The sequence below is a fragment of the Neomonachus schauinslandi genome, chromosome 11 (genome assembly GCF_002201575.2).
Source record: "Neomonachus schauinslandi chromosome 11, ASM220157v2, whole genome shotgun sequence".
Lineage (NCBI taxonomy): Eukaryota > Metazoa > Chordata > Mammalia > Carnivora > Phocidae > Neomonachus > Neomonachus schauinslandi.
Genome location: NC_058413.1, coordinates 613,147 through 636,750, shown reverse-complemented (window position 1 = coordinate 636,750; position 23,604 = coordinate 613,147). Strand labels below are relative to the sequence as shown.

The window sequence follows — 23,604 nt, the reverse complement described above, 5'->3', positions numbered from 1 at the left end:
CATGTATTCGGGGGACGCCTGGGTGGCTCAGATGGTTAAGTCTGCCTTCAGCTCAGGTCATGATCCCAGGGTCCTGGGATCAAGCCCCACGTCTGGCTCCCTGCTCGGTGGGAAGCCTGCTTCTCCCTCTCCCACTCCCCCTGCTTGTGTTCCCTCTTTCGCTGTGTCTCTCTCTGTCAAAAAATAAATAAAATCTTAAAAAAAAAAAAAGATTCATATATTCGATAGGTTAAAATTTTGAATGTGGTGAACACCAAGTTGTCTCAAATGTCCCTGAAACATGGAATACCAAACGTGTTCAGATTTCACTTACTATGTAGGTGATAACACTCTGGTTTTGATTCTCTTAGACCATTCTATGCGTCACTCTAAACCTTACTGTGGCTGAAAGTTGTGTACCCATTTGAAGAAGTCAGTTTTCCATCCAGGTTCTAGGGCCTCTTGGCATCCACCAGCAGGGAGCCTGACACCCCAGAACCCTGCCCAGTGGAGGTCTTGCACTGTCCCTCCTTCCTGCCTGCTTTTGGGTTTCGGGCAATGCTGGCTCAGAGTGAACCCCAAGTGGACTTTGCCGTTCTTCAGCTCTGAAGACCTCTGAACTCAACAGGAGTTCATTTAGTCACTGAATGATGACTGAAAGCCTTTCTCACTAGACCTTTGATATTGCTGGGGTCTCCTTGGCATTCCTAGGACTGAGCAGCTACCTGGGCCCCTAGCAGAGCTGACTGGGATCCTCTCCAGAGCTCTGCCTGACCTAGGGTCACTACCCCAGAAGTCAGTCCTCAGGGCTGAGCTGGGTGCCAGGAACGCAGAGCTGCCAGTGACAGTTGGCACATAATGTGCCTCAGCACACACAGCAGGCTCCAGCCCTCTCTGGGAAGACTGTGGAGGGTCAGCTGGCAGGAAATATGGGGAAGTTGGGGCGCCTGGGTGGCTCAGTCCTTAAGCGTCTGCCTTCGGCTCAGGTCATGATCCCAGGGTCCTGGGATCGAGCCCCGCATTGGGCTCCCTGCTCGGCGGGAAGCCTGCTTCTCCCTCTCCCACTCCTCCTGCTTGTGTTCCCTCTCTCGCTGTGTCTCTGTCAAATAAATAAATAAAATCTTAAAAAAAAAAAAAGGGAATATAGGGAAGAGAAAGAAGGAAACATGACTAGGAAGAGAGAGAACGAAGTTCAGTTCAGAAAGAAGCGTCTCAAGCAGCAGAAATGGGGAAACAAGCCAGGCAGGGCGTCCTGGGGCTGGAGGGGCAGAGCTGGGGTGGGGACGGTTGTGTGGTTTTCTGCAGGAAACTGCTGGGAACAGCTAGGGATGGGTGGGTGGTGTCCGTCAGCTTGTATCCAGTGTAAAATGCCTTGTGATGAAAATCGCTGGCCACATTGTGTTCAGTCCCAGCGGTGCCCACTCCTCTTGCCTGCGCTGAGATGGAGGGGTTCTGTTTCCCTCTGAGGGGGGAGGTTCCAGCTTGTAAGAGCTGTAATTTGGTGCCACAGATCCTGGAGGCAGGACAGAGTCCAGGGTCTCGGCTGCGCGGGGGTTTTCGATGTCCAGGGGCCACACGGAAGCTGCCTGAGGCGGACGACTGAACTGCGCTTACTCGGGTGCTGTGGGGGATGTCGGGGAGGGCCAGGGTGGAGGGGGGCCACCAGAGGGGAAGAAGGGGGGCCGGGAGAGGCGACTCCCGATGGTCACCGTGTGGTCAGCTCGCGGCATGGCTGGGGCGCCAGCCTCCCAGGGAGAGATACCCCCCGCTCCCTTCCCCCGGCCCCTGCCCCTGCCCCCCCCCCTGCCCCCACCCGGGCCTGGCCCCCGCCCCTGCCCTGCCCCGCCCCAAGCTTCGGCCCCGCCCCTACCCCAGCGTGCCGTGCGCGGCGGCGGCGACCCAGGGTTCTGGGGCGGGACTTCCGGCGGCGCCTGCTAGCGTCTTCCGGCCGCGCGCCAGGGTGGTCCGGCCGGCCTCCGGGACATGAAGGTGAGCCCCGCGGTGGCCGGCCGGGGTGGCGTCCGCGCCCCGCGTCTCGGCTCGTGCTCTTCCTCCTCTTCGCACGGCCTCGGTTCCGCGCGGCAAACCGGGCTCGCGGGGGACGCGTGTGAGAGCAGGAGGCGCGGCGCGAGGGAGCGCGGGTGTGCGCGATGGAGTGGTGAGCGTGGGGGGCCCGCGAGAGAAGTGGTGAGAGAGTGGCGGTGTGAGAGCCAGTTTGTGCAGGACGACCTGAGTGAAGACAGTGAGTGTGACCAACACGCTTAGTGTGACCGAGGTGGGTGTGAGCGTGTGGGGCTGGTGTGAGAGGGTGTGGGTGAGACAGAGGGTGGTGGCCACCCTGTCCCCAGAGGCCAAGCCAGATGGTGGGGCCGGCGGCCCCATGCTCGTTGGGGGGCGCTAGGCTGGGTCCCTCTTCGTTCGGCCATGTGCCTTGAAAGCTGTGGACTTCCCACGATGGAGGGTGACTTGTCAGCCCCTCGCTTCCCGCAGAGCTAGGGGACAGTGGGTTGGTGGCAGAACTAGACCTTGAGCCATCTGTGGCATCCGTGCCCGTCGCTGTGTTGAGTTAGTGCAGCTTCTTCACCTCTGAGCGGGATTTGCTCCACTTCTGTGTCCCAGGGCCTGACGTGCAGCACGCGGTCAATAAATGTCACCAGGGCTGCGCGTGTCCTGTCGCTCACGCTGCCTTCCCTCCCCAGAGCGCGCTCACCCCCACCCAGGAATACACTTGGTTCCAGGACCTGTGCTCAAAGGCGAGAATGCCTGTGACTGGCCATTACCCTTGGTGCGGAGCGGCCGAACTCTGTTAACCAGAAAGTTGGCTCTTGGTCCAGCAGCGTGTTGGTGACACGCTCAGGGCACATCTGTTAGCATTTCTCAAACTGCATATTACCGAATAGTGAGACCAATTTGATGGGTAAAAATCAATTTCCTTCTTTTTTTTAATTAAGGTTTATCCGTTTAGAGAGAGCAAGGGAGCACACATGGGGGGAGGGCAGAGGGAAAGAGGCAGACTCCCCACTGAGCACGGAGCCTCTGTCTCATGACCCCGACATCATGACCCGAGCCGAAAGCAAGAGAGGGATGCTCAACCCACCGAGCCACCCAAGCGCCCCTAAAAATCAGTTTCTTAAAAATGAAATAGGAAAGGGCGCCTGGGTGGCTCATTTGGTTAGGCGACTGCCTTCAGCTCAGGTCATGATCCCCGAGTCCCGGGATCGAGTCCCGCGTCGGGCTCCCTGCTCAGTGGGGAGCCTGCTTCTCCCTCTGACCCTCTCTCCTCTCATGCTCTCTCACTCTCTCTCTCTCTCAAATAAAAAAAAAAAATGAAATAGGAAAATTGTCAGTGTATCACAGAGCATGGTTCGCTCTGGTTAGTGGCTTTCACTCGACACATTCGGTGCATATGCACACGTGGCGCCTGCACACAGGTACTGGGCTATGATACACACTGACTGTGGGTCTCAAAAAACATTTGAAAGTTACTGCTGTGACTTGCTGTCCTTTGGTCAACACACTGCTGAAACAGTCCTCCCCGGAGCTTGGAGCCCCCGGAATAGTGGGGCTCTCAGTTGTTAGAGCAGATCGGAGACCCCTGCCTCCCCAGGTCCCTCTCGGTGACCACAGACATGAAGTGCTCACTACACACCACACTCTGGGGGGGCTGTGCTGCCTAAAGGAGGTCATTGGTGTGTGTGGAAAAAATGGACATGAGAGCAGGGGCTCTGCAGAGAGCACAATGGGAGAATTTGCCCTCAGGCCTCTGGTAGGATGTCCAGGCCCACGGTGCATAGCAGGGAGCCATGGAAGGTGCAGACAAGGGCCTTGCTGCTGCTCGAGCACCCCACATGTCACAGCAGCTCACACACTGTGTCCTCACCACCACATGTCCGGCATTCGGTCTGGAAAGTTCATGGCCAGTCAGGGAGTAGCCCAGCACTCATGAGCAACCCTCTCATGATACCATCATGCCTCATCCCAGGGCTGGCCACTGGGCACAGTCAGTCAGTGGCAGTGCCAGTCCAGGCCTTGAGCTCAGTCTGGCTCTTTCCGTTGCTCTCTCCACTGTGTACAGAGCCTGGCAGGGTCCATCTCCCTTCCCCCAGATGAGCCCCATCTCTACCCTTTCCCCTTCCTTCCCCATAGTGTGAAATCATAGGTCAAGGGGCGGGTGAGCCATAGGCAGAGGGGTCTCTGCGTGGGTGGGCAGCAGGTGGGGCAGCAGGCCATGGACAGAGGGCGAGAAGGCTACTGGGGCACACCCCAGGCTACTGTGGATTGCTTGAGGACCTCCCTCCCGCTTGGTTTCTCATACCTTCCATCCTGTGTGACCCAGACCTCCACCCTGGAGCTGAGGAGGAGACTGAGGTCATGGAGTGGACCCAGAGGGGCTGGGGTCAAAGGTGGGGGTGCCTGGCAGAGTGGGCCGTCTGTCCCACTCCATGTGGCTCCTGCCAGCAGGTGGGGTTGTCCCTGCATGCACAGCTGTCCTCTCGGCTCTGTAGCCCCTTGTGCAACCATGTTTGTTCAGGTGTCTTTCTGGCCTCCTGGTGGCCAGGCTTCCTAGAGTTAGCCCCTCGTAGCTTGGCAGCCGCGATCTCAGCCTGCCCGTGTGAGTTCTGTGCCACCTGCCCTCTGCTGTGACTGAGAGAGCCCAAGTCAGAGCTGTGGTCAGGAGATGGGAGGAGGCAGGGCCTTTTGTGCCTCCCTGCCTCGTGGGGAGGGACCTCCAGGGCTCCTCACCTGGGCTTTATTCTCCCATGGCCCTACACAGGTATGCTGTGGGAGTATCTGGGGCCTCAGTGTGCAGACTTGCTGCTCTGTGAAGGGAAGCAGCTGGAGAGGAGGGTTTTGGAGGAGCTCAAACCAGCTCCTGGCCAGGAGGTCAACAGGGTGGAGGGGATGGAGGGGTGAGCGCTGCGGAAGGCCGGACTCCGTCGGCACCTGACGGCGTACCCTGGCTGGCTGGGGCTCTGGTGACCCCATAGCCTGAGGAAAGGCCACATGCCTGCCTGCTGGGCAGGAGGCTAGGCTGGCTTCCCATGGCCTGTGCGGTCTCCTCTGGCTCTGTCACCAAATGGTTCCTAAGCTGGTCTGGAGGGGGCAGTCCACCGGGGCTGTGAGTCTGTGGACCAACACACTTGCACACCTTAAAGCCTCATTAAGGGCTACAGCCAGCCTGGGCCTGCTTGTTACTCAGCTGCCCTGAGAGTGAAAGACAAGGAGGCAGCATTGCTGGGGGGGTTGGGGGGGGAGCAGAACCTAAAAGAGAACTGCAAGCTCATAAAAGTCCAGTGCAGGAAAGCCAGAAAATATAGCTAAAGCCAAAAAGTTACAGAATGATCAGCAGTCCAGATAGCCTCCTCATTTACTTTTTAGTGTCGCCCTTTCTGTACTTTTCTCTGTAGGTGTGTATACACGTAGGAATTCTTAAATAAAGCTGGGATCCTTTTGCATGTGTGCAGTTTGTCACATTTGCACTGACCAGTGCACTGTGAGCATCACAGTGCCTGTCCGTACGCCAGCATATGGAAATGTGTGTTATTCTGTTTAAACAGTGCTGTGATGAACCTCCTCATGGGTTCTCCACGTAAGTGCAGAAGTCCCCCAAAGTGTAATTTGTGAAAGGAAACACGTGTTGGAAAGTATACTTATGACTAGATTGTCATCCAAAAGATTTTCGCAAATTGAATTCCCAGGAACAGCTCGCGAGAATTGTTGCTGTCCCAAGTCCACGCCGTTAGCATAGTACCCTGTAGTCCTCACCAACACTGCGTGTCTACTTCTTTAATTGCTAGTGAAGCTGAGGTGCTGTTTCTGGGGCTTAAGGCATCTCTGTGTATTCCAGAGGATCTCTGTGTATTCCAGGGCGCCTCTGCGTATTCCAGGGGATCTCTGTATATTCCAGGGCATCTCTGCCTATTCCAGGAGATCTCTGCATATTCCAGGGGATCTCTGCGTGTTCCAGGGCATTTCTGCATATTCCAGGGCGCCTCTGTATATTCCAGGGGATCTCTGTGTATTCCAGGGTGTCTCTGTGTATTCCAGGGGATCTCTGCATCTTCCAGGGTGTCTCTGAGTATTCCAGAAGATTTCTGCATATTCCAGGGCGTCTATGCCTATTCCAGGGGATCGCTGTGTATTCCGGAGGATCTCTGTGTATTCCAGGGGATCTCTGCTTTTTCCAGGGCATCTCTGTGTATTCCAGGGGATCTCTGTGTATTCCAGGGCGTCTCTGCCTATTCCAGGGGATCGCTGTGTATTCCAGGGTGTCTCTGCGTATTCCAGGGGATCTCTGTGTATTCCAGGGGAGCTCTGCGTATTCCAGGGCATCTCTGCGTATTCTAGGGGAGCTCTGCGTATTCCAGGGTGCCTCTGCGTATTCCAGGGGATCTGTGTGTATTCCAGGGCGTCTCTGCCTATTCCAGGTGATCTCTGCGCATTCCAGGGTGTCTCTGCATATTCCAGGGGATCTCTGCATATTCCAAGGGATCTCTGCATATTCCAAGGCGTCTCTGCTTATTCCAGGGGATCTCTGCGCATTCCAGGGTGTCTCTGCATATTCCAGGGCATCTCTGCATATTCCAGGGGATCTCTGCATATTCCAGGGCATCTCTGTATATTCCAGGTGATCTCTGTGTATTCCAGAGTATCTCTTTGTATTCCAGGGGATCTCTGCATATTCCAGGGCGCCTCTGCGTGTTCCAGGACGTCTCTGTGTATTCCAGGGGATCTCTGCGTATTCCAGGAGATCTCTATGTATTCCAGGGGATCTCTGTGTATTCCAGGGCGCCTCTGCGTATTCCAGGGCGTCTCTGTGTATTCCAGGGTGTTTCTGCCTATTCCAGGGGATCTCTGTGTATTCCAGGGCACCTCTACGTATTCCAGGGGATCTCTGCGTATTCCAGGGCATCTCTGAGTATTCCAGGGGATCTCTGCATATTCCAGGGCGTCTTTGCGTATTCCAGGCGATCTCTGTGTATTCCGGGGGATCTCTGTGTATTTCGGGGTGTCTCTGTGTACTCCAGGGCATCTCTGTGTATTACAGGCATCTCTGTATCTTGGGCGTGTATAACGTGGGGTACTTCTGCATTGTGGGATATCTCTATGTTGCAATGTGTTTGTGTTACACAGTATCTCTATTATGGGGTATGCCTGGCTTTACAGGGTATCTGTGATAACATGTCTGTAGGGGCCAGCTGTGTGTTAGGGAGTTTGGGGTTTTGTGTACTTAGGTATGACTACACCTCTTCATTTCCTGTATTTTCGTAGTGGGGCATTTTTTATTGGAGCCTCTTATTCTTTTTTTTTTTTTTAAAGATTTTATTTGACAGAGAGAGACACAGCAAGAGAGGGGACACAAGCAGGGGGAGCGGAGAGGGAGAAGCAGGCTTCCTGCCGAGCAGGGAGCCCGGTGCGGGGCTCGATCCCAGGACCCTGGGACCATGACCCGAGCCGAAGGCAGACGTTTAACGACTGAGCCACCCAGGCGCCCCTGGAGCCTCTTATTCTTGATTTGTAAAAGTTCTTTGCTTATTATGGATAGATAATGGGTAGGAATGCTTTGTGAAGTACGTTCTAATTTTTTTTCTGGTTTATTATTTCTTTAAATTTGCTTTTTTGTTTCCTAAATGAAAGTGTCACTTTTTTTTTTTTTTTTAAGATTTTATTTATTTAGGGGCACCTGGGTGGCTCAGTCGTTAAGCGTCTGCCTTCGGCTCGGGTCATGATCCCAGGGTCTTGGGATCGAGCCCCGCATCGGGCTCCCTGCTCGGCGGAGAGCCTGCTTCTCCCTCTCCCACTCTCCCTGCTTGTGTTCCCTCTCTCACTGTCTCTCTCTCTGTCAAATAAATAAAATCTTTAAAAAAAAAAGATTTTATTTATTTATTTGACAGACAGAGAGCACAAGCAGGGGGAACAGCAGGCAGAGGGAGAGGTAGAATCGGGCTCCTTCCCCCCACTCCCCGAGCAGGGAGCCCGATGCGGGGTTGGATCCCAGGATCCCGGGATCATGACCTGAGCCGAAGGCAGCCGCTTAACCATCTGAGCCACCCAGGTGCCCCTAAAGTTTGTGGGTTTTTTTTAAGATTTTATTAATTTATTTGAGAGAGAGAGCGTATAAGCGGGGGTGAGGGGCAGAGGGAGAGGGACAAGCAGACTCCCCACCGAGGAGAGAGCCCAACGTGGGGCTCGATCCCAGGACCCCGAGACCATGACCTGAGCCAAAGGCAGATGCTTCACCAACTGAGCCACCCAGGCGCCCCTGAAGTGTCACGTTTCTATATAATGAATTCCGTTGGCCTGTTCTTCCCTAACTTCCACACTGCTGACGTACTTGGAAGGGCCTTCTCCGCCCTGAGTTTTCAGAAGCAGGCACCCATATTTTCTTCTAGGCCTTTCCTTGGCACTGCTGTTTTACACTTAAGCCCTCCAGTAGCCTGGATTTCTTTGGGTTGGTGAGGGGCAGCCACCGTTTCCCTAGATGGCACCCGTGGTCAGGGCAGCCCTGAGGCAGTGGGGAAGGCTTTCTGACCAGCAGCAGGGAGGCCCCTTTCTGGGCATCTGAGGAACGAGGGGCCCAGCAGTGCCGGAGGCTAGTCAGGCCACTAGGGCTGGCCCAGGGTAGGGCTCTGTCCTGGGGCCAGTGCCCGGGCAGTGCCATGAGGACCCAGGCCCTATGAGGTGCTCCATTTGGCAGAGGGGACACCCCACACTGCTGGTGGTCATGTGTGCTCTGCTCTCTCTACAGCCCCCTGGCCCCCGAGGTTGAACTGCACTGTGATACTCCCACCATGAGGACGCTGCTCAGCACGCTCTGGCTTGCTCTGGCCTGCAGCTCTGTTCATACTACTCTGTCAAAGTCAGATGCCAAAAAGGCCGCCTCGAAGACACTGCTGGAGAAGGTAGGGGTGTTCTGGGGGTTGGCCTCTTCCTGCCCCTTGGAGTCGCGTGCCGAGGCCTGTGATGCAGCGCTCTGTAAGCCGGGAGGCTGGGGCCTTGGCCTCCTCGGGCAGCTGGCCAGTATTGCCCGGGGCTTTGGCCAATGGCCTGAGAGGGAGCAGCTTCTGGAGAAGGGGCTGAGGGTGTGCCCACCCCCACTGGCCCAGATTTCGGCCCTCACACCGCCTCTGCTTCTTCCCGTGGCCATACTCTCGTCCTGCCTTGCGGAGTTCTATGATCTTAGCGGTGGTCGAGTGGATCAGACAAGAGACATGCCTTTGCGCCATTTTTCTGGGACGGGAGAGTGAGTCCTCAGGGACTGTCAGCTCCTCAAGGGTGGACCTTTCCCTCTGGTCTCCGGTCAGCAGCACTGTGTTGATCCCACGACACAGTGCCTGGCTGATCAGAGCACCGTTGCTGTTCCTCGGGGTCCCGTGTCCTGCCTGTGGACAGCAGGCCTTGACCATTTTGTCCTGTTGCTTTTATTTCAGACTCAGTTTTCAGAGAAGCCTGTCCAAGACCGGGGTCTGGTGGTGATGGACCTTAGGGCTGAGGATGTGGTTCTGGAGCATCGTAGCTACTGCTCAGCAAAGGCCCGGGAGAGGCACTTTGCTGGGGACGTCCTGGGCTACGTCACTCCAGTAAGCCAGGCCCTGGGGCAGAGAGGGAGGTCCCAAGGGCAAGGTGGCCACTGGGGTCCTCACCTCCCAGGGTTGCTGCCGTGCAGGTACATGGGGAGAGAGGCCTCCCGAAGAAGTGACAGCCATCTCAAGGGTTTTCTGGGGGCTTGTCCCACGTGGCCCAGGTGGTCCTGTGGTGTCTCTAGGGCCCTCTGTCCACAGCTGCAAGTGCACTCATCTGTTCTCCATTTTCTGCCAGTGGAACAGCCATGGCTATGATGTTGCAAAGGTCTTCGGGAGCAAGTTCACGCACATCTCACCCGTGTGGCTACAACTGAAGCGGCGGGGTCGGGAGATGTTCGAGGTCACAGGCCTTCACGACGTGGACCAAGGTTCTCACGTTGCTGCTCATCTGTGCTTGTCCTGAGGGCCCAGAAGGGTGTGAGTGCATGTCTGCATGTGTGTGAGTGTGAGGGTGTGACTCTATGTCTGGGAGTGTGTGTGTAGCTGAGTGTATGTGCACGAGGTGAGACTGTCTGGCATTGGCCCAAACCCTGTCCCTTTGGCAGTTTGTACACAGGGTCCAGGGAGGAGGTGTCCAGGAGGGCCTGGCTATCTTGGCAGCCACCTCCGTGAGCACGCATCCAAGTTCACATAGCCGTCCCCCTTTGGGGTTTGGAGAGAGGGTGTGTTAGCTGATTGTGGTGTTCTGAGACCCAAAACCATCCCTCGATGCTGGGAGGGCATGTCAGAGGACACAGGCTGGGCAGCACTGGGACCTGGCCCTCAGGCACCCTTTAGTTCCAAGAAACAGTCCTAGCCGCCTTCGAGGCTACTTTTCTCTAGATGTGGCCAATGCCACCACTTTCTCCCCAGTGACCCAGAGGTCTGACCTGCCCTGGCTGCTCTGCAGGGGGAGGAAGAGAAGGAGGGGGCTGGACGCACAGATTCTCTCTTGCTGCCTCCCCTCTGCACGTCCATTGCAGGGGCCCCGGCATTTTCTTCCTTGGGGGTGGGCTGGGTCTTCACGTGTCCCTGCATCGACTGTCCTCTCCTTGTCCCACAGGGTGGTTGCGGGCAGTCAGGAAGCAGGCCAAGGGCTTACGTATTGGTAAGTCCACTGGGCCTGGACTGTCAGGGCACCCAGCCCTTAAGCCGCATGCTGTGAGGTAGAGGCCGTGGCAGGACCGGGCTGAGAGTGATGCCGGCCCTACCTGCCCAGTCCTGGAGCTCACAGGTGGCAAGGGTGCTCCCAGAGTACAGTGGGATTAGCAGGGGCTGGGGATTGGAGCAAGGGGACAGGTGACGGCTGAACAGGAGGAGCCCTGGGGGGTGGGGCCAGCTGGAGACTAATCAGGGTGGAAGACGGTCCGGCAGGAGCCAGGCGTGAGGAGCGGGCACCCAGAAACTTGGTGTGTGAGGGGGAAAGAGGTCGGCATTACCCAGTGCCCCTCCCTTACCAGGCCATGTGGGCGCTCAGCTATGTGGTCACTCTGCTGTGGTGGCGAAGGGCTGCCCTGAGGGTGGGGCCAAGTACAGAGGGGTCACAGTCCCTGTGTGGGTCTATTCCCCAAGTGCCCCGACTCCTGTTTGAGGACTGGACTCATGACGACTTCCGGAATGTCTTGGACAGCGAAGACGAGATAGAAGAGCTTGGCAAGACCATGGTCCAGGTGGCCAAGGTGAGGCCCGGCGCTGCATGGGGTCAGCCCAGGCTGCCCTAGGCTCCCTCTTGACCACAGAGGTCCTCTGGGCTGGGAGGCTTCCCTTGGGCGATACCTGGCTGCCCACTGCCCTCCTGGCCCTTCAGGCCCCCAGGGGTTGGGGTTGGAGAGGCACACAAGTGGACAGGACACAAGAGGCCCAGCCCCCCTGCTCCTGGCTCCTCTGGGGACCTCCACACTGCGCCCTTCAAAGAGGGGCTTCGGGGCCTGCCATGACCTCACTGTGTGGGTGGCGGTGGCTGGCTCTCGGTAGCCTTCCCACCCACCCCTCCGGGCTCCTCGGACCCTCTCTGTCTGCCCTGTGCCTTTCAGAGCCAGCACTTTGACGGCTTCGTGGTGGAGGTCTGGAGCCAGCTGCTGAGCCAGAAGCACGTGTGAGTGGGCTCTGTGCTCTTCCTGTCCCCCTGGCATCCTGGAGGAGGGTGGAGGAAGGACTGAGGGAGGGCCATCGTGGGGAGGGCCTTCTTCCCACGGTCTACACCCAGGGGCAGGGATGGCCCCGGAAGCAGCCGAGGGCCAGCGTCCGGCTCTGGCCGCACTGTTGCTTTGCCCGCCCGGACGCCTGCGTGGATGGTGAAGGGAGTGTGATAAGCATCCCCCAGGAGTGTGCTGGGGGAGACTGGCCCAGGTGGTGATGGCATGGTCAGGCTTGGACATGAGCAGGAGCCCCTCTGCTGAGAAGAGGTCCGCTGACGCCAGTCACCAAGTCATCTAGGACATGAGTCAGCCGCCCAGGCCTGCAGGCTCTGTGTGCTCCCCTCGTGGTGGCACCCACCCTGCCTGTGACCAGAGTGACCAGGCGGGGCGGGAGTGGTCATGTGTTGCCTGCAGCAACCACCACCCACTTCCATCAGGGACATGGGGGTCAGCCCCACAAAGGGCCGAGGGAGTCCCGAGCTGTGCTGCGCAGGGTGTCTTGGATGTTCGCGTGGCAGAGTGCTGGGGTAGCCCACACGGTGTCGGGGACAGCAGAAGCCGTCAGCCAGCCACCGCTGGCTCTGGAACATCCCCTCCCTTTTCTGCCTGAAAGAGTCCCAACTCAAAGCCTGAGTCCCTCCGTCCTCCCCCTGCGCCCCCGCTTCTCCATGCCTGCCTGCCCTAGCAGGGAGCACTGGGCTAGGGCTGCCCCCAGGGCGGACCCCCTTCTGTCCTCCTGCAGCTGCAGGCCATTCTCTGCCCACTCAGAGGCGGTGTCCAAGTGCAGGTGGAAGGCATGCTGTTGGCTCTCATCTGTGCCTGGAGCCAGGCATGCCTGGGGTCTCCTTGCCCAGGGTTGGAGGGGCAGGCCTGTCTGGGCAGCTGTGGTTCCCACTGCACTTGGGCCCAAGCCCCTAGCCCTAGGAGGGCCATGAGGCCCAGTTTGGGCGGGGAGGATGGGTAGAGATAGTGCGAACCAAGTTGAGGGGCTTCCTGTGTTTATCGGGAGCTAGCACAGGGCAACTGTGCCTGGGGTCCTGGCTCTCAGCCAAGAGACCCTCCTCACCTCTCCTCCCAGGCAACAGCCCTGACGAGGTGACTGTCCAGCACCTTCTGGAGGCGGAGCTGGAGACCTTCCCCTGCACCTTCTCACCAGGCAGCTTCATTCTGCCCCGGCTCGCTGCAGGGGGTGGGCGCCTACCTGAGCCACAGCCAGGATGTAGCAGGCCCGTGATGAGGGTGCGGCCAGCAGGGCAGTCGGGGGCCAGGTGGAGTGGGGCGGAGAGCAGCCAGGATGACAGATGGCTCTGGGCACATCGCCACCTGGGAGCCATCTCCCAGGACGGAATGGGCCTGGCGGCAGCGAGGCACAACAGGAACATTTCACAAGGCCGTCCCCCCTGTCACCCTCACTGGGGCGTCTGACGAGGTGTCCGAGGGCACTGTTCCTTCTCCAGAGGCCAGCCTGGAAAGGCCATTGTCGGCAGATGCTGTGGGGCACATGGCCTGCGTGGTGTGGGGCACGGCGGCACAGCGTCGGCTTGACACCCTGGACGCGGGCCCCCCGGGCCTCCCTCCCACAGAGGTCCTCTGGGGAGGAGCAGGTGGTCCGAGCAGTTGCAGCAGGCAGGGATGGTGCCCAGCTCCAGTGAGTGGCCCGGTCCCCTCCACACGTGCGCAGGGCACACAGGTGACCCCAGGTTCCCAGCTGGTGGGTGCTGCCCCAGGGGCACAAAACCACCCTTCCCTTCTCACAAAGACGCAGTCCTGGGGCCGTCCAGAAAGCCAGGACAGCCAGTGCCGGGCGTGCTGCAGACGCGACAGCTGTCGGCAGCAGGGATAGGGGCGTGTGCTCTCCAAGGGCTTGACGAGCCCAGGCTGCCTCCTTACAGGAGAGACTCCGCGCGCCAGGGCTCACTCCTGCCGAGCCGCGCTCCAGCAGTCAGTACCCAGCCACCCTCCTCGAGGCATCCGGGGCCGCAGCCTTCCTCTGCACACTTGTGTGGAGGGGGGCCTGGAGGTGGGCACTGGGCCCGTGCCCTGGCCATGCAAGGGCAGCCAGGACAGCCCTGCCATCCCCGCTGGTGAGAATACCGTGCCTTAGCCCCTCTGATCTGCACTGTGCGTGAGGGGTGGATGCACTGGGCTCTGCAGACTGGGCCCAGGCCAGACTGAACACAGAGCGCAGCTTAGCCACCTGCAGGGCTCCTGGGCACCTGTCACTAGGTGGTCCTCGCTGCGTGGCGTGAGGGGGATGGGGTGCCTGGAGCTGGCTTCGTCTCCATTCCACTGGGCGTACCTGCCACGCCTCTGGGGCCAGAGGAGTCCACGACTCCAGCTTCCTCTCTGTCCCCCACCTGGTGGCCCACTTCCTGTTGAGACATGCCCGTGCACAAGTGGGGAGCCACGCCTGATGCCCACCCACAGGTGTCCCTTCTGTGTGTCCCAGGGTGGAGGATGCCCCCCTGCCCTGCCTAGGACTGAGACAGACAGCTGTGTCTGGGTATCTTCCAGGCTGGGGGTGGCCACAGGAGGGGGCTGGGTAGTTGAGGCCAGTGCTTTGGGGTACCAGGCTAGGACTCCGCCACAGCACAAGGCCTGGTTGGTGGAGCTGTCCTCACTATTCTGGTCCTGGGGCATCTCTCAGGTGCTGTGTGGCACCCAGTAGGCCAGGTGGTGTTTCGTGGCCTGGGCTGACCCAGCCACCAGCAGGTCAGCATGCTGGGCACATGTAGGTCCTTCCCCACCCCCTGGGCAGGCTGTGTGTCTGGGAGAGGCCAGAGGTGCTGGGGTGCTGCCCAGATGCCCCTTTGTTCCCCATGCCATTCTCGGTGACCCTGAGCGAGGAAGGACAGGGACCAGCCAAGTTCTGAGCAGGCCCAGTTTGGGTGGAGGGTGACCCCTGCAGGACTTGCTGGGCTGCCCTGGTGCTCAAGCATTTGCACGGTGCAGGGCCACACTGGAGTCGTCCAGGGCACAAGGTGCCCATGAAGGGGCGCCTGCCCTGTAGTGGGTCTGGGTCAGGCCTCTCGACTTCCTGTTCTTGATCTCCTGGTTCTTTGCAGGGGCCTCATCCACATGCTCACCCACCTGGCTGAGGCCCTGCACCAGGCCCGGCTGCTGGCCATCCTGGTCATCCCACCGGCTGTCACCCCTGGGTAAGTTCCTTGCTCGCTGGGGGCGGGCAGCTCCGTCCCAGTCAGTAGCAACCCTGGGCGGGTAGACGCCGTGGGAGCTGGGGCTGGGGATCCGTGTCAGCCACGGCAGCATGTCCTCGCACATCAGCAGCGGAAGGCTGCACCCTTCCAGCCAAGCGCTGGAAGATGTTAGGAGTTCCTCAGTTTGAGGGCCTGCATCTTTTAGACACTTGCACTCACTCTCAGGTGTAGCCCTGGAGCTTCACCGCAACGCAGAGCTTTAGGGAATCCACACCTGCCGCGTCTGTGGGAGGTTCGGGCTGTGTGGTCACACCCCCTCCTTCCCGGCCCGGCTGCTCACCCTCCCCAGCCCAGTGAGGCAACCCTTCTGGAACCCGGGGCACAGGGAGGACGAGTAGCCCAGGCCCTAGTTGTTGGAGCCGTGTCCCCTCTGCCCAGGGTGTCACCCAGTGCCGGGCACCATGGATGCTCCAGATCTGTCGTGGGGACCAGGGGCAGACCCAGGGTCAGATGGCAGGGCTTTGTTGGGGAGGCGGCCACAGAGGTCTGGGTGGGACCAATTGGGGGCTCTGCTTGGCCTTTGCCAGCCCAGCCCCTTGGCCCACAGGTGCACACTGGGCTCCCACCTGCTGCCCTGGGACGAAGCAACTGGCCCACCCTGTCGAGTGGCAGCAGGATGGGTGGGCCTCTGGGGCCTGTGATGTCCAGCTGTGTTCCCAGGCTGAGGGGCTCACAGAAGCACCAGTTGGCCCACGGAGCCTGGCATGCCACCAGAGGCTATGGGCTGTGCTCCCCCATGCCCTTTGCATTACCTGGGCATCAGCCTGCTATCTGAGTTTTCTCCCCACACTGTCAAGGTTCTCAGTCCACTGTGGGTGGGGAGGGTCCCACAGGCCAACACACCTCCCTGCTGGAGCAGGGCAGGTGCTGCTCAACCCAGGAGGGAGCCCACCCAGAGCCCCACCTGTCTGTCCTTTATCCCACACGTACGAATGTATGTGTGCACGTTGGTGAATGTGTGTGGGGTGCACATGTGTCCTGAGGCTGGCTCCGGTGGGGACCTGTGCTGCTCCCAGGGCGGGGCCTCTCGTGGCTGCCTGAGGTTGGGGCTGGGACTGGGACTGGAAGAGGAGCTTTTCCTCTGGGAAGGCCAAGGCGCGGACCCTCTAGAGCCTGTGGGTTTGGCCACGGTGCTTGGCGCCCATTTCCTCCCAGTTTCTGTGGGTGGCTTGGGGACCAGGGGGTCCTTGGCCGGGTTGAGACCCTGCCATCCTTTGTGGTCAGGATCCATCTGTGGGATGGGTACAGGAGGTGCCCTCCGTGGAGGTAAGCTCTTCAGGGGCTGGGGGCATCTCCTCAGGCTGAGGGCTGGTGCTGCGCAGTCCCACAGCCAGAGGCAGGGCCGGGGCGCCCACCTGCAGCCCTCTGCACAGAGCCTAGCAGCTTCTGGCGCATGCGTAGGGCGGGGGTGCAGAGGATATGCTGGAGAGTGTGGGAGGGTGCAGGGGCTGGACGCCCCTCAGGTCCACCCCCGGGACTGGCCTGGAAGGGCAGGTGGACTGCGGTGGGGTGCATCTGTGCCCAGGGGTTCTTACCCCGAGCTCCTGGCACCTAGGCAGGACGTAGACGGCCCGCCCCTCACCCTGCAGCCACCAAGGGAGGGTGCACCCTCCTCAGGCAGCTATAGGGGATGTCCAGCAGGGGGACCATGGCCAGTGTGGTCAGGGCTGGGGTGGGGGCTTCTGGGTGGGATGGGCTGTGGGCACGGCCGGGCCAGCCCTTCCTGGCGACCGGGCTGTGAGCCTGGGCTGTGCTGTCCCAGCTGTCCGCCTGCCCAGTGTTTCCCCCGAGGCTCTGGCTGGTGGTGCCCCACAGGAGCTCAGCTCACTGCCAACACTGACCCCCCCACACACACTTGCTGACAGCTCCCCAACAGACAAGCCCGTAAATGGCTCTTGGCGTTTTCTGCAGCAGGGCGCAGTCGTGCTCCTCACTCACCTCGCCGCGGCTGGTGCACAGGACGATAGCGTGCATGCGATGCCTTTCCTCTGCTGTGGGCCTGTGTCTGGGACTCCTGGCACAGGCAGCCATGCTGACCTTGAGCCCTGCCTCCAGTGGAGCATGTACTCAGCTTCACACACAGATGGAGACACTAGCTCCAGGTGGAGGAGCCTGGGGTTGAGCAGGCCAGAGGCTGTCAGGGGCTTGGGCCACCAGGCCTGTGGGGAGCCGACGTGGGTGCCCTGATAGCGAGAGTATGGTCAGTGACACCTGCCTTGCACACACTGTGGGGGCCGCCCTGTGGCTGGTGGCAGGGGCCAGTGGCCACGCACAGAGCCTGCACTGACCCCACGGGGGTTGGCCACGGGAGGGCTGGTCAGGGGTAGGACTTGGGGTTTACCACCGATAGGTGGCCGGTCTTGGTGTCTGGGGGAAGATCGAGGGGTGCAGCGTCAGCTACAAGCATGTGGCCACGGGACTAGGGAGATGGGACAGGATCCTCTCTGGGGAAGAGACCAGTCGGCACCATGAGAGGTGGGGTCCCCAGCAGGTTGGGGTGACTGGCAGTGGGGCTCAGCCCCAGACATGGCAGCCGGTCAGGGTGATGGACGAGGGAGGCGTCCACCATGTGGGAGTGAAGCAGGAGGGGTGAGGGTGGAGGTTTGGGAGTCCTGGGGAGGGCGGAAGCCTTGGAGGCACGCAGGCTGGCAGCGGTGGGGTCTCAGAGTAGAGGGGCCTGCGTGGCTGCCAGCCTTCTAGAAAGGAGGGCTGCCCATGGCTGGAGAGAAGGTGACTCAGCCAGAAGCATCTGGCAGACCAGGGCCATCCCAGCAGGAGGGGTGTGGGAGCCTGGCTTGTGGCAGGAGGCTGGTGCCCGTGTGGAGGATGGGCCCAGAAGAGCTGGATGCCCCAGGAAGGGTGTGGTGGGCACGGGAGGGTGAGACTGTAGAACAGACTTCACAAAGCGGAAACCACCTCTGACAGGGTAGCCCCTGAAATTCGCAGGGGAGGAGAGGCTCAAGGAGTCGTGCCTGACTACTCCAGCAGCCCTCCCTAAACTGTGGACTTCTCAGGGCAGAGTATTAACGGGGGAAGGGCCTCCCCGACCCCCGTGGCCCTCATCAGGCGAGTCTGCTCTGAGCACCAGCAGGCCCAGAGAAGGCAGGCCTTATGCCTCATGGAGCGGGTTTGCTAGTGGGCCTCCTGGGGACCTCCCCCAAGCTCATTTCCTGCTGCCCCATGCCTGCTGGAGTCCTGCCCCCGGCTGGCCTTTCCTTCACACCCGGTCCTGGCCCCTCCAGGACCCTGGGTGGGGTCCCCTCTCCCAGTTGAGTAGGGAAGGTTTCTGGCGCCAAATGCTCTGCGGAAACCACCAGGCACTGCAGGGACCAAGACATGGGACTAAGGGGTGCGCCCCCCCCACTAGACCGCCTCACAGCCGCCCACACCCTGCCTCCCCTCCTGAGCCACTGAGTCCGGCAACGGCAGGCCTAGGTGTCTGGGTTCTTATGTGAATGTCCCACCTGGAGATGGGTGAGCCTTTGAAATGGGAAGCATTTTCCCAGAACCCACGTGCCCACTGTTCTTGTGCTTCCCCAGGGCTGAGGCCTGGAGGGTATGAGATGTGTTCGCAAGCCACCTGTGGCCCATCTTCTTTCTGCTGGGGCCTGGCATCTTCCGGCCCACTCTGGGGGGCTTGTCCCCATCAGGGAGTATGGCTGTCCTGGCCCAGCAAAACATCTGCCCCCAGATGTGCCCCTGAGCACCCCGTTGTGTCTGATGCTCCTCGTCGAGGCCATTGTCTGTTGGCACTGCTTATCTTCAGGTCTTGTTGGTGCCCCGTGTCTCTGCGGGGCCTGGGCCTGGCATCCTGCCTGCTCCCCCCAAAGGCAGCTGGAGAGGCTCTGCTCTGGGTTTGAGTGGGGCTGCCCTGAGACAGAGTATCTCAGGGTCACCTGGGTCCCATGGAATGGATGAACGTCTCTGAGGTCCCTGCAGTGGGACACAGTTGCCCAGCGTTTCCGGGGTGCAGGCTGAGAAGAGGGGTCCTGTCTCTACTCACGATGTGGAGAGTCCCCCTGGGGATCTGGCAGTCTTAGGGGCTGCTGCAGGCAGAGCAGACAGGCTAGCAGACGGACCACCTGGGGGAATGGGGCCATCCTGGAGCTGGGCTGATCTCGCCCTCGGATGCATGGTGGGGAGGACTGGGACACGGAGAGAAATGAGCCTTTGCTTGACCGCCAACATTGGGCTTGATCTGCTGGCCTTCTCTTGGAATGTGGCCCTGACTTAGCCGCGGGCTGTGCCCTGGAACCGAGTGACCAGTTACTTTCCAGGGAAAGTGACCTGCAGCCCTCCCAGAGTGGAGGGAGGGAGGGGCATGGTCTGGGCGCCCCCACAGCCAGCTTGCTGGGTCCTCAGGTGGACTCGGGTGCCAGCCGGGGACGGGGCTGGCTGGGCTGTGAGAGACGGGTAGTGGTGGACATGCGTATCTTGTTGCAGGACCGACCAGCTGGGCATGTTCACGCACAAGGAGTTTGAGCAGCTGGCCCCCGTGCTGGACGGCTTCAGCCTCATGACCTACGACTACCCCACAGCACAGCAGTGAGTGTGGGCACCAAGGGCCCAGCGGGTTCCATGGCCTGGCACAGAAATGCTCGCCTCCTCTGGGGCCCGGACACTGGACAGGCAGAGGGGCAAGGCCTGGCTTGCCACCAGCGTGCTTGGAGCCACACTGCTGTCAGCTCTTGGCTCCAGGGACATGGGGGGCCTGGCCCACCATTGCTCCTGCATTGGGCAGCCTTCACATTTCCGGGGCGGTTGAGGGAGGGCAGAGGACAGCCCTTGTGGGAACACCGTCCTGGGGTGTCCATCTCTGCCAGCATAGTGGCCGCTGGCACTGCGCCCACCGTGTTGCCAACGAGAAGGTGCCCCTGTGGGCGGGGCCACAGTGCTGCCCACTGCTGCCTCTGTCCACCGCAGAGGCCCCGGGTCCAGCTAGAAGGCACCGCAGGAGGCCTGTGTCTGCTGCCCTCCCTTCCCCCTGCCACAGCCTGCGGTGCCCAGAGTGCGTGGCCTGAGGCCTCTGCCTGCTGCTGAAACCCACTCCTCCCTCACCCCCGCAGGCCTGGTCCCAATGCACCATTGTCCTGGGTTCGAGCCTGCGTCCAGGTCCTGGACCCCAAGTCCAAGTGGCGCAGCAAGATCCTCCTGGGCCTCAACCTCTACGGCATGGACTATGCAGCCTCCAGGGATGCACGTGAGCCTGTCATCGGGGCCAGGTGAGCCCAGGGCTCCCCACCATGCAGCACGGCCCCCTGTGTTGTCCTGCGTCCCAGGCCGTCGTTGCTGGGGGTCTGCAAGTCTCCTGGAGGTGGTGGCTGAGAGCTGGGGAGGGGCCGGGCAGGGCTGAGCCTGTCAGGTTGGGGGGCGGGACAGGCCCTGAGGTTCCGCCCCATCCACAGGCATGCGGACTGCCTTCCCAGCGCGAGTGGCACGGAAACTTCATTTGGCGTTGATTTTTTGAAAGATATTTTTGCTGAGTCTGTGATCCTGGGTTTTCCTGTGTCCATCTTCCTGCTGTGACCTGTCCGTTGGGGCAGTGCCTGGCCCAGTTTTGGTTCGGGCGTCCCCTCATGTGGTTTTCTGTATGTGTTTTGCACTTGGTTTTTGTTGAGCTTTTGGGACCCGTGTGTTTATACTTTGCATGAGATCTGGAACAATTTTGGCCAGTTTCTTTAAATGTTTTTTCTGTCCCTTTCTTTCTCTTCTCCTCCGGGCTCTCAAATACATGGGTCAGGTCGGTGGACTCGTCCCCGCCCACTGATATTCGTGTCATTTTCTCTCTCGCTCAGTTTTCATTGGCTTCTTTGCCCGTGTCTCACATGCTGTCCCCTCCCCACCTTTCCCGCTTACATGTTGTGGGGCTCACGTCCAGAAGTTTGTGTCGGGTGTCCTCCTCCACATCTCCTGCTCTTCCCACATGTGGGCTCGGCTGCGACAGCTGCGCCCTGAGTCGGGCCCGTCCTGGGTCCGGTCAGCTGGTCAGCCGGTGGCTCTCCTCCCGTGCTCCTGTCTGGCTGGAGCTCTGCAGAGCTCTGTGTGTCCTTTGTTCTCATCAGGAGCTGCTGTCCTTCCTTGGACAGCAGCTCGCACCCCGGGACTGACCGAGGGGGGTGTGACCCCCTTCCTAGGCTCGACCATCCTCTCATCTGGTTGGATGCCAGATGTTGTGAAGTTTGCCTTGTTGGGCGCTGGGTGTTTTGGCAATCCTGAATCTTCTCAACCTTCGGTTGGGGGGTCTGGAAACCGTGTGAGCCAGCTGCTCTTCTGGAGAACTGTCCTTTCGGTGGAGATTGGGTTCGGGTGCTGTGACCTGGGTGCGCGCCTATTGCAGCCTGCCGTCTTTGCAGGGGTGGTCTCTGCGGGTCACCTGCAGGCCTGCCTCCGCCAGGGGCACAGCATGTCAGGCTAGGCAGGGGGGTTGAGTGTTGGGTGCCTGCCGCCGCCAGGCCTGTCCAGGCCTGTCCGTACCTGTCGTCCGTGGCGACCCCCTCCAGCTGTGCTGTGGTGGGGGGTGGGGGGACAGAAGCTGCCTGGTTGGCCCTTGGCTGGACTAGAGGGTTCTGAGGGGCTGCTACCAGCCACCTACCCAGAGGGGTGGGGGGCTTCCCTGTTTCCTCCAGGCCCCTCCTGCTCTGAGGGCTGGGCCTCCAGGACAAGGAAGAATGCCCATGAGGGGCCACGACCACCTCTCACCTTGGCTGTCCTTGGGTTGGGCCCCTCCGTGGGTGGGACATCAGGATCTGCCGTGCTCTGAGGTGGGGACGGGCAGGTGGTGGCCCCTCCAGGACCACATCCCGTGTCTGCACAGCCGACGCTGGCGTCTGGTGCAGGCCTGTGGTGCCCACCCCTCACCTGGCCCCTGGCACTGGACACACACTGTGTCTCTGAACCAGGGCCTGCCCCTCTGCTGGGAAGTGGTGTGGATGTGGCATAGACAGCAGGAGCTGAGGCAGGGAGGCCAAGGAGTGGCTCCCCAGGTCCCGGGGGGCTGAGATGGTGCCTGGTCGGTTGCTGGGGCGCTGCCCCATCTCCCTACAGCAGACTGGGGTTCTCGGCACCCGGCCACCCCATCCCCGAGAGCTCCCCCTTCCTGTTTCCCTGACCTTCTGGCCCACTGTGCTCCTCACATGCTGCCCCCTCCCCACTGCAGCCCCTCTCTGACGGGATTGCTGAGAAATTTCTGGAAGTATTGCTGGTGCCCCTGTTCTGCCCCTGTCCCTGACCAGGTGCCCGGCTCAAGGAGACAGTGGGCAGAGCCGCGTCCAGAGCTTGGGCTCCCAGCACCAGCCCCCAGGCCTTTAGGGAGCCTCGCCATGTGTCTGCTGAGCGGTCAGCTGGGAGTAGGAGCATACTTGTGTAAGGCCAGAGGGCCCCAGTGCCCCCTACCTGCCTGCCTCTGCTCCAGCCTCAGGCTCTGCTGACCCGGGCCTGTGGGGGCCGGGAGGTGTTAGCCCTCCGGTGCTCAGGCAGCCTGCACTCCTTACAGACACTGAAGATGCGCACCGGCCCCCAGTCCCAGAGACTGGAAGCCAGGGTGCAGGCGTGGACAGAGTGGGGTCCCCCCGAGGCCTCTCTCCTTGTGTGTGGACGGCCGTGCTCTCCCTGGGTCCTCACAGGGTCGTCCCGCCATGCGGGTCTGTGTCCTGATCCCCTCTTCCTGTAAGGACCCCAGTCACGCTGGATCAGGGCCCATGCCGGTGACCCCATGTTACCTCCAGCACCTCTGTAAAGGCCCCATCTCCAGATGTGGCCACATCCTGGGGTGCTGGGGGCCAGGACTCCAGCATAGGAATCTGGGGGACACAGTTCATCTCTGCCACCACCTCAAGGGTGGAGAGTTACTGTTCATACGCTCCACGTGGGCCCACGGCAGCACGTGGAGTGCGTCCTCAGGCTTGTTAGCCCCAGCCTGGCAGTGAACCCTGCACGCGCCCAGCCCGGGTCACACACCACACGGCCTCCACTGGCCGCCAGCATCTGGCCCCTGACTGTTGGAGGCGGGGAGACGGGGCCTCGATTACGACGGTGTGTGTGGGTATGCGTGCCCCCGCGCGCCACCCGTCCTCAGACGTGGGGGCTTCTGGCTGTCCGCCCACCCTCCCCACCCTCTTCTGAGGTGTCCCCCCCCCCCCAGGCTGCCGGCCTCCGCCTCCCCGCCAGCCGCGCCCCACTGGGGGCCGCGGGCGGGGGGCCCGGGGGGGGGGAGCGCGGGCCCGCCCGGGCCCGCGGAGGGGTTGGCTGGAGAGTGGTGTGTGGGCCCAGGGCTATGCCTGTGTGTCGGGGGAGCGCTGGCCGCCCTGCCCAGTCAGGCTGGAGGAGGCCACCACCCGGTCCCCTGCCTCACGCTGGCGGGAGCAGGTGACACCTCAGCGGGGCCTCCCGTGGGTCGGAGCGGGCACGGTGCTGCAGCTCACGCGCCTCAAGGGCATGTGGAGGCCTGCCGGTGGGTGTGTCCTGCAGAGAGGGGCTGAGGGCCTTGGGCAGGGGTGGCAGGGCTGCGGCCGGCAGGCACCAGGTGCTGAGCGGCCTGAGGATTTTGAAGCAGGCGAGGGGTCACATCTGCTTCTGGGGAGGGCTGTGGCCTAGGGCTGCCCCAGAGTCACCCCTACGCCAGGCCTCCTCCCGCCTCGCTGTAGAATAGGGCCAGGCCAGAGACTCTGTGGTCCTGGTGGTGGCCCCCGGCACCCTCCTCGTCCCCCA

General features: G+C 60.8%; 2 protein-coding genes across 3 annotated transcripts in view; one reads left to right on the top strand and one right to left on the bottom strand.

Moving 5' to 3' along the window:
• Positions 1-23,604, bottom strand: part of TSPAN4 (tetraspanin 4) — a 559,204-nt gene that overhangs the window by 502,556 nt on the left and 33,044 nt on the right. The window lies entirely within an intron of this gene.
• Positions 2,076-22,206, top strand: CHID1 (chitinase domain containing 1). The gene is made up of 11 exons (XM_021692177.2): positions 2,076-2,137; positions 8,729-8,882; positions 9,411-9,560; positions 9,799-9,931; positions 10,606-10,650; positions 11,115-11,221; positions 11,576-11,637; positions 14,746-14,838; positions 19,342-19,443; positions 19,965-20,120; positions 22,131-22,206. The coding sequence occupies exons 1-11, from the start codon at positions 2,130-2,132 to the stop codon at positions 22,204-22,206; spliced, it is 1,086 nt and encodes a 361-aa protein (XP_021547852.2). The 5' UTR covers positions 2,076-2,129.